Source organism: Penaeus monodon, chromosome 36 (assembly GCF_015228065.2).
Source record: "Penaeus monodon isolate SGIC_2016 chromosome 36, NSTDA_Pmon_1, whole genome shotgun sequence".
In the NCBI taxonomy this organism is placed as follows: domain Eukaryota; kingdom Metazoa; phylum Arthropoda; class Malacostraca; order Decapoda; family Penaeidae; genus Penaeus; species Penaeus monodon.
The window spans coordinates 21,129,009-21,141,508 of NC_051421.1; the positions used below are offsets into that span (position 1 = coordinate 21,129,009).

Sequence of the window (12,500 nt, forward strand, 5' to 3'; positions counted from 1 at the left end):
AAATTTTTTTTTTTGGAAAAGGTTTTTCAGGAAAAAAGTTAAAAAAAAGGGGTAAAAGGGGTTTTTAAAATTTTTAAAGGGGGAAGGGTTTTTTAAAGTATTTATACCAATTAAAAAAATTTAATTTATTTTTTAATTTTTTTTTTTTTTTTTTTTTTTGACAGATAATAGGTCATACCATGATTTGTTTAAAGAATAAAACAGGACTGAGTTCTGGAGTATTATGTTGTCACTTTCACTACCAAGGTGTTCAGGGATTGATAAGCGAGTGATCCACACAGCTTCATGTTTCTTTATTGTGGTTTTATTTATTTGATTTATATAATATTATTTGTTTTAAATTATTTTCAGCATGTGTATGCAAGAGTCATTTTAGGAAGACATCTTTTTAACCATCATCCTTTATGAAAGAGTTATGATACTTTGCTTTTGTTAATGTTATGGATTAAAAGCATATCATTTTAAGAGAGAGAGAGAAGAAAAAAATTGTATTGTGATTTGTATTAATTTTCATTGCTACGATGTTGCACTTTTTTTTCCATCATAGAATTTTTTTCATCAAAAACCTTTCTCATATTTATTCTTTATGCATTGCTTTGTAGTCATTAGTAAGGCTGTTAATTACCTTTTTTAACTCATTTTGATAACCTAATTTGTTTCTTTCCAATATTAATTAATATAGAGTCAACTGATATCTGATTGACATCTACTTCTAAAAATTTGTTGTTTGTATTTTTATTCATTTTCTTTATCCTTTTCTTTTTCTGCTTGCTTTCTTTTTGCCGCTCTCCTTCCATAAAATCTTAAATTTTAGGTATTTGTATCATTTTTATAAATTAACTTTGCGAACACGCTTTGATAATTATAGATGTGTAACAACAATATTCATTAGGAATAAATCGCCAATATGTCCCCTACATAGATATGAAGCCTTTTAATATATTTTCTGATTACATTTAGAAGAATAACCACAAGGTGTGGTTTTGAATAAGAACTGACAAGGAGAAAACAGTAATCATTTTCAGTAAATCCACACTTGCTTAAACTTGTTTTAATGGTTATAGCCACGGATCGAAAGTTGAGGTAGAATATACAGTAAGAAAGTCATAAATTTAACAAATTTCTACAGCAAGCAAATGGTAGGATGAACTTGTACCTTGTATTATGTCTCTTATTTTATTTAATATTTTATTTTTATTTTATTTTATTTGTTTTTTTTTTTATTTTTTATTTTTTTTTTTTCAGACACTGCCCCTAAATTAACAAATTTTTCTGTCGCTTTACGCCCATCTATGTTTTCCTAAATTTTTATCCCCCCCCCCCCCCCCCAGTCGCACTATTTACCCTTTATATATGATTAGTGCCCCTCCCCCACATACTAAGTCTCTTTATCCTCTCTTCTGCCTCTTTAAGATGTTTGTACTATGGAATGCTATGTATCCATATATCAGTAGAGCTTGTCATATGTCAAATGTATAATGACTGTTTAATTAAATTTTCCCCATGATTTCTCCTTTAGTGTTAAGTTTTTGTTTTTGGGCCTGAATGCATTGCAAAAGTTTATTTATTTATTGATTTGTTTATTTATTTTTTGGCATATGCCCTCAGCAGCTTTGTTGTGCATAATATTAAATGGCATGCAACATATCTTAAAGTGTTATGTATTGTGTATCTGTCTTTGCTCATTATTATTTTATTAAATATATAACTACATCCATTTTTCCCCATGAAAACAAAACAAGGGACACTGAATTAGAAATGTATGTTGCATACGATAGAAATACAGTGACAATGAAATAACTAAGCTGTATGTGATGGACTAATTTATAACATTAATCCTATCTCTTATATTCTAAATCATTCAACAAAATTACAATACATGGGAAAAAATTCTCTTGGAAAGACTTATTAGCACCTTTAAAAATTCTACTGTGGTGGCTCCATTGTAATTGATTATATGAAATGTGAATCTTTTTATCAGATTGAATATGGTTGATAAACTTTAGCTATTATAAAAATAGTATAGAACATTAAATTATTCAACAACAAGTTACATACATGCTGTTTGTATGCTGACACTTCCCATGAATTCTGTACTTATTGATTTGCAAGAGTTTACTTAACAAGGAATAAATGATTATGAGGTTTTAGATTGACAGAGATGAAAAAATGGAAGGAATCTCATCAATGAATTCATCTCCTCTTTTAAATTAAGTCATGTTTTTATTATTGTGAATAACATCAGTGTTAGTGGATGCATGTGTTTAATATTTAATTGTCCTTGCTGCTCTTACTTGATGTTTCATTGATTGGCAGAGTAGGGGGTAACTGGATTTTTTTTATTATTACTATTTTGTTATTTTTTTCTAGTTTTTGTTAGCAGATTTATGTGATTGTAGACTAATATGTGATATGTCTGTAGCCATGCGGATCAATGGTCATGGAAGCCGTGTGCCTCGACACCACGGCTATGAGTCATCGTCTATGATCAGTTCTGATTTAGAATCTACTAGCTTCTTTGACTCGGATGATGATGCCTCCAGTCGTATCACTGCCACCACAACAGGTATGGGGATACTCTAAAACCAAGTCCACCTGTTTTGGAGAAATGCTTTCATAAGATTGCTCCATGTTGCTCTAACTTTCTTGGATTTTTAATTGCTAATTTTGTAGTTATTTGGCTACATTTTCTTTCAGCATTTATTTTTGAAGTTGAATTGATTTTTTGGAATTTGTTTTATTTCATTTTATTTTACGAATATCTTAACATAGCCATATTCAGTGAGCTGTGTTCTTAACTTCATAGATCCTTACACCATGCTCTAAATTTACTCCTCTGTTATCAGGAAGCAGCAGCGTATCTCGCCTCCATGCCCGCCATCGAGGGAAAAAAGCAGCGCCGACACCCCCTGCAAACCTCCTATGTCACGCACTTCTTCTATATCTTCTATTACTGACTTACAATGTCTCTTAATATTATTACTGTCACGTTAAACATGGGCACTGTCATTTTTGGGGATATCTATCGTTGGGCAAACAAGAAAAGGTGGCGATGGAGGTATCTATGTGGGATCAATTATGAAAGGGTAAGTTTATTGTTGTTCTTGTTTGCCCTTATAACTTGACTCCAAATACCATGATGCTGATATCAAAATATTCTAATTCAGGAATTGAATATAAAAAATGCTACTTCAATTTAGTTGCTTCAAGAATAATTGGCTTTGGATATATGTATATATTTGTGTAATATTATATTTTTATCCACTCATATAATACGCAAAGGGTAGGCTTAAGAAAAAAAGGGAAAAGAATGCTATATATACTTCTGTAAGCTAAATTGGGGTTTCCCTAACATTGGGGCATGAAAAGGTAGTACTTGTTGTTCATGAGCAAAGTTCAAAATTTGAGAGGGCAAAATATGATGTATAATTTCTTGCGTAAAGCCTCCAAAGGCTTTTTAGGAAGGAAAAAAAAGTATACTGATTTACATATCTCCTTCATTTATTTAGTAGATAGCCCGGGAGGTCACTGGGAAAACTGATTTAATTAATATGGATCTTTGATAGTGAAAAAGTTGGGAACCATTGTTCTGGTGTTTGTATGGTAATGGATTAAAGGAAGAAAATCTTCGGGGATGGATGGTAAATTATTAGTGAGATAGTATTAGACAAGTTTAAACAAACTGTTTTAAGTAATGAGCGAGTTATTCCATGAAAGTAAGTCCTGTGGGTTTAAGCTCTTATATTTATATATTTGTGATTAGATAGTGTAATAGTATGGGCTTTTTTTGATTAAGTTGTTTTTTTTGGTTAAATATCAACTATAGCATAATTTTTTTATATACATTATTTTGTAATTTAAATCTCAAGTAATTTTATTTTTTTAGTAAAATCAAAATAGCTATCCACATTTAAGGTTGTAATTTGCCTGAAAGGAATGATTTTTATATGAATGTTTAATGTAAAATTTTATAGAGCTTTTTTTAAAAAAAAAATACCTCCAAAATGGAACAGTAAATGAAACCCTATAGTACTATGGCTGTTCAAGTGCTTATGTTTCAAGTTACAAATTTTAAGCGTCTGTGTAAATATGTACTGTAGATCAGTCTCTGTAAGTGCACCATTAGCAAACTTGTCCAAAAAATGTACAATTGCCTGCATGTTAAATTTTGGACTGAAGTTCTGTTATGAAATGGAAAAAACTTAACTCGATTGTAGATTAGGATTAGTACAGAGGGTTTTTTTTCTAAGATTTGGTAGTATCCTATATGTTCTATCTTAAGATAGTTAGTATTTTAAAATTTTCGTATGTTGGCTTTGGAAATTGCCCCAAAAAATTTTTTTTAATTTTAAAAAAAGAAGGTCCTTTGGGTTTTTCTAATCTATTTTGTATCTGAAAAAGGGCTTCCCAAGTGATTTCATTGTCAGCTTTGAAATAATAAAATCTTAATTTGTGTGATAACACTTTGAGTTGATATCAAAATATATTGCTTTTGTCTTTTCAGTGGAGCGGTAGCATTAGATGGGCGTATAGAGCCTGGAGATATGATCCTCCAGGTTAATGACATTAACTTTGAGAACATGAGTAATGACAAAAGCAGTTCGGGTGTTGCGAGAAGTTGTTTCAAAACCAGGGTGAGTTCCTTGATATTTAGAAAACAATCAGTTTCATTTTTGAAAAATACAATGGGAAGTCATTGCATCAGGGAATCACAAATCCTCCCTCTTACATAAGATGAAAAGACTTCTCACTTTCAAATGTACTTGTGTACCCCCAATAATGTAATTGCAAGTGGAAAACTTCTTTTACAAATAAGCTGGCCAGATGATTGATCTATTCACAAAATTTTCCAGCCATTTCTTAGAGTTGTGGCATGCTATATATATCCTGCAATGGTATTGGCTTATGAACAGTGTTGGATTTCAACTAGTGAAATATTTTTATTTGACATTTAGATAATTTAACAGAATGTTACAAGTTTATGGCCCTTGGACCAGCTTATTACGTATTGTTCTCAATTCACACCTAGTTCCATAGTTTCTTTACAGTGGAAAGAGAGGGGGTGAATAAGTGTATAGATGTGGGTGATTGTTCTTTTTTTCTTTATTTGTTTGTGTTTTTGTATTTATAATTTATATCATTGCAAAATTTTTTTATACGTGTAATGTTTTCTATATCATCCCAAAAGTTTTAATACATAGCTGGCACCTTTCTATAAACCCTTTTTTTATATAAAATATATATTATATATAATTTTAATATATATATAAAATATATATATATATATATTTTATTAAATTGGCGCTTTTAATTTCATACTTTTTGAAAGCCGTCTTTTCATTTTTAATTGATATCTTCTTTATTTCTTACCAAAATCCTTCATCTTTGTCCCTTTTTAGGAAAAATAATTTGATTTTTGGGAAAAAAAATTATTTTGCTTTCTTTTAATATTTTTGAGGAGTGAGTGAGGAGTGATTTAGTGAGGGGGTGAGTGAGTGGGAGTGAGTGGTGAGTGGTGATGGTGAGTGAGTGAGTGAGTGAGTGAGTGGTGTTGTGTGTGTGTGTGTGTGTGTGTTGTGTGTGTGTGTGTGTGTTGTGTGTGTGTGTGTGGGGGGGTGGGGGGTGTGTGTGTTTGGGGTGGGGGGGTTCGTGGGGTGTGTTTGGGGGGTAGGGGGTTGTGGGGGTGTGTGGTTTAGGGGGGGGGGGGGTTTTGGGTGTGTGTGTTTTTTGTCCAAAAATTTTCCCCTTTAAATAAATTTCCCTTTTTTCCCCTTTTTTTTAAAATTTTAAATTTAATAAATTTTTTAAAAAATTTTTTTAATATAAAATTTTTTACCATTTTTTTTAAAGGGGCGTTTTTTGAATTTTTTTTTTCATTTTCACTTTGTTTTTTAAAAAAAATTTTTTGGGGGAAAAAAATTTTGTTTTTTAAATTATTGTTTTTTTTATTTTGGGTTTTTGTTTTTTAAAAGATTTATTGGGGAAGTTTTATTTTTTTTTTTTTTTGGGTTTTTTTTTTTTTTTTTTTTTTTTTTTTTTTTTTTTTAAAATTAAAATTTTCTAAAGTGGGATTTAATTTTTTTTTTGGGGTTTTTTTATTTTTATATTTTTAATTTTTTTTAAATATTTTTTTTTTTGGGTTTTTTTTTTGGGTTTTTTTTTTTTTTTTTTTTTTTTTTTATTTTTTTAAAATTTTTTTTTAAAAATTTTGTTTTTAAAATTTTTAATATAGGGGTTTGTTTGTGGTGGTTTTTGGTTTTTTTGGGGGTTGGTGTTGGGGGTTTTGGTTTGGGGGTTTGGTTTTTGGTTGGTTTTTTTGTTGGTTTTTTTTTTTTTTTTTTTTTTTTTTTTTTTTTTTTTTTATTTGGTTTTTTTGGTTTTTGGTTTGTTTTGTTGTTGTGTGTTTTTTTTTTTTTTTTTTTAATTTTTTTTTTTTTTTGGGGGGGGTTTTTTTTTTTTTTTTTTTTGGGGTTGGTGGTTGTGGTTTTTTAAAATATATTTTTTAAATTAAAAAAATTATTTAATTAAAATTTAAAAATTTTTTAAATTATTTTTTTTTGGTTTTTTTAAATTATAATTTTTTATTTAATATTTTTAAATAGTAAAAATTTTTAATTTTTTTAAATTGGTAAAAAAATATAAGTTTTATATTTTTTTTTTAAATTTAAAATTTATTTTTTTTTTAAAATATTTTTTTAAAAATTATAATTTTTAAATTATTAAAAAATTTTAATTTAAATTTTGAATAATTTTTTTTTTATATTTATATTTAAAATTATATTTATATATATATATATTTTTTAATTAAAAAAAAATTTTTAAAAAAATTTTTTTTTTTTTTAAAAAAAAATTTATAAAAATTATTTTATTTTTTTTTTAAATATTATTTTTATTAATTTTTATATATTATTATAATTTATATAAAATTTTTATATTTTTATTTTATATATAATATTTTTTTTATAAAATTTTTTTTAAAATTTTTTATTTTTTATATTTATAAAATTTTTTTAATATAAATTTATATATATTTTTTTTTTTTATTTTTTTTTTTATTTTTTTTTTTTTTTTTTTTTATTTTTTTTTTTATAATTTTTTTAAATTTTTTTTTTTTTAAATTTTTTTTTTTTTTTTTTTAATTTTTTTTTTTTTTTTAATTTTTTTTAAAAAAATTTTTTTTAAAAAAAATTTTTTTTTTTTTTTTTTTTTATTTTTTCTTTATTTTTTTTTTTTATTTTTTTTTTTTTAAAAATTTTTAATATTTTTTTTTTTTTTTTTATTTTTTTTTCTTTTTTTTTTTTTTTTTTTTACATATTTTTTTTTTTTTTCTTTTTTTTCCTTCATTTATCTTTAAAAACCCTTTCCCCCTCTCACCCCCCTTTCCCCCCCCCCCCCCCCCCCTTTTTTTTTTTTTTTTTTTTTTTTTTTTTTTTATTGGGTATGTGTCTCTCCCCCACCCCCCCACCCCCCCCCCCCCACCCCCCCACCCCCCCCCCCACCCCCCCCCCCCCCCCCCCACCCCCCCCCCCCACCCACCCCACACACACCCACCCCCCCCCCACTCCTCACTCACTCCTCCTCCTCCTCCTCCCACTCCCCCTCCTCCTCCTCCTCCTCGTCCCCCTCCTCCTCCTCCTCCTCAAAAAAAAAAGGGAAAAATTTGTTTTTACCAAATGTTTTCTTCCAAAAAGGCAAAATGAAGGTTTTGGAAATGAAAAAAAGAGATTCACTTAAAAATAAAAAGCGGCTTTCAAAAAAGTTAAAAGTTGAAAGCTCCCAACTTTAATATATATTATTATTTATATTTATTTTTTTTTTTTTTTTTTAAAATGGTTAAAAAGGTCCCCGCTATGTATTAAAACTTTGGATGATTAGCATCACCGATAAAAATTAAATGAAAAAAAATTATAAAAATACAAAAAAACAAACAAAAAAAGAAAAAAGAACAACCCCCAATCTATACACTTTTTCACTCCCTCCTTTCCACTGTAAAGAAATTGGGAAACTAGGTGTAAATCTGAGCATCGTAAAAAGCGGGCCAAGGGCCATAACTTTAACTTTTCTGTTAAATATCTAAATGTAAATAAAAATATTTCACTAGTTGAAACCCAACACTGTTCATAAGCCAATACCATTGCAGGATTATATAGCATGCCACAACTCTAAGAAATGGCTGGAAAATTTGTAAATAGATAAATCATCGGGCCCCGCTTTTTTGTAAAAGAATTTTCCCACTTGCAATTAATTATTGTGTGTACACAAGTACATTTGAAAGTGAGAAGTCTTTTTCATCTTATTTTAAGGGAGGATTTGTGATTTTCCCTTGATGCAATGACTTCCCATTGATTTGCAAAATGAAACTGATTAGTTTTCTAAATATCAAGGAACTCACCCTGGTTTTTGAACAACTCTCGCAACACCCGAACTGCTTCGTCATTACTCATGTTCTCAAAGTTAATGTCATTAACCTGGAGGATCATTCTCAGGCTCTATACGCCCATCTAATGCTACCGCTCCACTGAAAAGACAAAAGCATATTTTTTGATATCAACTCAAAGCTGTTATCACACAAATTAAGATTTCTATTATTTCAAAGCTGACAATGAAATCACTTGGCAAATGTCATACCATTTTCAGAGTATCAAGCAAAATGAGATTAGTCAAACCAAGGATCCCTTCTCTTTTTAACACTGTAAAAAAGAAAAAATTTGTCTTTCTGGGAGGCAATTTCCAAAGACCATACATTACGAAATCTTTAAAATACTACATATCTTAAGATAGATACCATATAGAGATACTACCAAAACCCATAGAATAAAACCCTCTGTACTAATCCCTAATCTACAATCGGTTAAGTTTCTTTCCCTTTCATAACAGAACTTTCAGTCCAAAATTTTAACATGCAGGCAATTGTTTCATTTTGTGGACAATTTGCTAATGGTGCACTTACAGAGACTGATTCTACAGTACATATTTACACAGACGCTTTATAAAATTTTTAACTCTGAAAAATAAGCACTTGAACAGCATAGTACTATGGGTTTCATTTACTGTTCCATTTTGGAGGTATTTTTAAAAAATAGCTCTATAAAAATTTTACATTAAACATTCATATAAAATCATTCCTTTTCAGGAAAATATTACAACCTTAATGTGGATAGCTATTTTGATTTTACTAAAAAAAAAAAATTACTTGAGATTTAAATTACAAAATAATGTATATAAAAAAATATGCTATAGTTGGATATTTAACCAAAATAAACAACTTAATCAAACAAAAGCCCTACTATTACACTATCTAATCACAAATTATAAACTATAAGAGCTTAAACCCACAGGACTTACTTTCATCGGAATAACTCGCTCATTATCTTAAACAGTTTGTTTAAACTTGTCTAATACTATCTCACTAATAATTTACCTATTCCATCCCCGAAGATTTTCTTCCTTTAATCCATTACCATACAAACACCAGAACAATGGTTCCCAACTTTTTCACTATCAAAGATCCATATTAATTAAATCAGTTTTCCCAGTGCCTCAGTCTATCTACTAAATAAATGAAGGAGATATGTAAATCAGTATACTTTTTTTTCCTTCCTAAAAAGCCTTTGGAGGCTTTACTGCAAGAAATTATACATCATATTTTGCCACCTCTCAAATTTTGAACTTTGCTCATGAACAACAAGTACTACCTTTGCATGCCCCAATGTTAGGAACCCCCAATTTTTGCTTACAGAAGTATATATAGCATTCTTTTCCCTTTTTTCTAAGCCTAACCCTTTGCGTATATATATGAGTGGATAAAAATATAATATTACCAAAAAAATATATACATATATCCAAAGCCAAATTTATTCTTGAAGCAACTAACTTGAAATATGCATTTTTATATTCAAATTCCTGAATTAGAATATCTAGAATCAGCATCATGTGTATTTGGAGTCAAGTTATAACTGACAAACAAGAACAACAATAAACTTACCCTTTTATAATTGATCCCCATGAAAACCTCCATCGCCACCCTTTTCTTGATTGCCCAACGATAGATATCCCCAGAAAATTTACAGTGTCCATGTTTAACGTGACAGTAATATATTAGAGACATTGTAGAGTCATAATAAAAAATAAGAAGAAGTGCGTGACATAGGAGGTTGCAGCGGTTTTCGGCGCTGCTTTTTCGCGATGGGGGGCATGGAGGCGAGATACGCTGCTGCTTCCTGATACAGAGGGAGTAAATTAGAGCATGGTGTAAAGGGTCTATGAAGTTAAGAACACAGCTCACGAATATGGCTATGTTAAGATATTCGTAAAATAAAATGAAAAAAAACAAATTCCAAAAATCAATTCAACTTCAAAAATAAATGCTGAAAGAAAATGTAGCCAAATAACTACAAAATTAGCAATTAAAAATCCAAGAAAGTTAGAGCAACATGGAGCAATCTTATGAAAACATTTCTCCAAAACAGGTGGACTTGGTTTTAGAGTATCCCCATACCTGTTGTGGTGGCAGTGATACGACTGGAGGCATCATCATCCGAGTCAAAGAAGCTAGTAGATTCTAAATCAGAACTGATCATAGACGATGACTCATAGCCGTGGTGTCGAGGCACACGGCTTCCATGACCATTGATCCGCATGGCTACAGACATATCACATATTAGTCTACAATCACATAAATCTGCTAACAAAAACTAGAAAAAAATAACAAAATAGTAATAATAAAAAAAATCCAGTTACCCCCTACTCTGCCAATCAATGAAACATCAAGTAAGAGCAGCAAGGACAATTAAATATTAAACACATGCATCCACTAACACTGATGTTATTCACAATAATAAAAACATGACTTAATTTAATGATGGAGTATGAATTCATCTGATGAGTATTTCCTTCCATTTATTCTCATCTCTCTGTCAATATCTAAAACACTTCATAATTTCATTCTATTCCTTGTTAAGTAAACTCTTGCAAATCAAATAAGTACAGAATTCACTGGGAAGTGTCAGCATACAAAACAGCATGTATGTAACTTCGTGTGTTGAATAATTTAATGTTCTATACTATTTTTATAATAGCTAAAGTTTATCAACCATATTCAATCTGATAAAAAGATTCACATTTCATATAATCAATTACAATGGAGCCACCACAGTAGAATTTTTAAAGGTGCTATAAGTCCCTTCAAAGAATTTTTTCCATTATGTATTTGGAATGTTTAGAATATAAGATAGGGTTATGTTATAATTATCCTCCATACAGCTTTTATTTCATTTTCAGTATTTCTATCAATGCAACATACATTTCTAATTCAGTGTCCTGTTTTGTTTTCATGGAAAATGGATGTAGTTATATTTAAAAAAATAATAATGAGCAAGACAATACACAATCTACACTTTAGAAGTTGCATGCCATTAAAATTTGACAACAAAGCTGCTGAGGGCATATGCCAAAAAATAAATAAACAAATCAATAAATAAATAAACTATTGCAATGCATTCAGGCCCAAAACAAAAAATTCACTAAAGGAGAAAACACGGGAAAAATTTAAATTTAAATCATTTTCATTTGACATATGACAAGCTCTACTGATATATGGATACATAGCATTCCATAGTACAAACATCTTAAAGAGGCAGATGGACGAGGATAGAAGAGACTATAGTATGTTGGGGGAGAGGCACTAATCAGTATATGAAGGTAAATATGCTGCTGACTGGGAGGGGGGGGGGGGGATAATAATTATGGAACATAGATGGGCAGTAAAGCTGACAGTTAAATTGTTAAATTTAGGGGCAGTGACATTCATGAAAAAAAAAAAATAAAAAAAAAAAAAAAAAAAAAAAATAAATAAAAAAAAAATATTAAAAAAAATAAGAGACATAATACAAGGTACAAGATTCATCCTACCATTTTCTTGCTGTAGAAATTTTTTAAATTTATGACTTTCTTACTGTATATTCACCCCAAAATTTTTCCGTGGGGTTAAACCCTTAAAAAAAGTTTAGCAAGTGTGGATTTACTGAAAATGATTTCTGTTTTCTCCTTGTCAGTTTTTTATTCCAAACCACACCTTGTGGTTTTTCTTCTAAATGTAATCAGAAAAATATATTAAAAGGGTTCATATCTATGTAGGGGGCAAGGGGGATTTATTTCCAAAGAAATTGTTGTTTCAATCTATAATTATCATAAGCAGTGTTGCAGCATATGTCTATATTTATGCAATAATGATACAAATACCTAAAATTTAAGATTTTATGGAAGGAGAGCGGCAAAAAGAAAGCAAGCAGAAAAAGAAAAAGGGTAAAGAAAAAGAGAAAAATCAAAAAACCAAATTTTTTGAAGTAGATGTCAATAGATATCATTGATCATATTTAATTAATATTGGAAAAAACCCAAATTTGGGTTTTAAAATGGTTAAAAAAATATAAAAGCCCTTTCTAAAAGCACAAAAAAATGCAAAAATAAAAAGAGAAAGGTTTTTGTGAAAAAAAATTTTA

General features: G+C 29.2%; 1 protein-coding gene across 3 annotated transcripts in view; it reads right to left on the reverse strand.

Annotated features, from left to right (window-relative positions):
* LOC119595842 (segment polarity protein dishevelled homolog DVL-3-like) overlaps nt 1-12,500 on the reverse strand; it is a 72,491-nt gene that overhangs the window by 52,095 nt on the left and 7,896 nt on the right. For all 3 annotated transcript variants that reach the window (XM_037945033.1, XM_037945034.1, XM_037945032.1), the window contains exon 2: nt 10,499-10,642. In XM_037945033.1, the coding sequence (XP_037800961.1) occupies nt 10,499-10,640 (142 nt within the window). In that variant the 5' untranslated portion in view covers nt 10,641-10,642. The remainder of the gene's footprint in view (nt 1-10,498; nt 10,643-12,500) is intronic.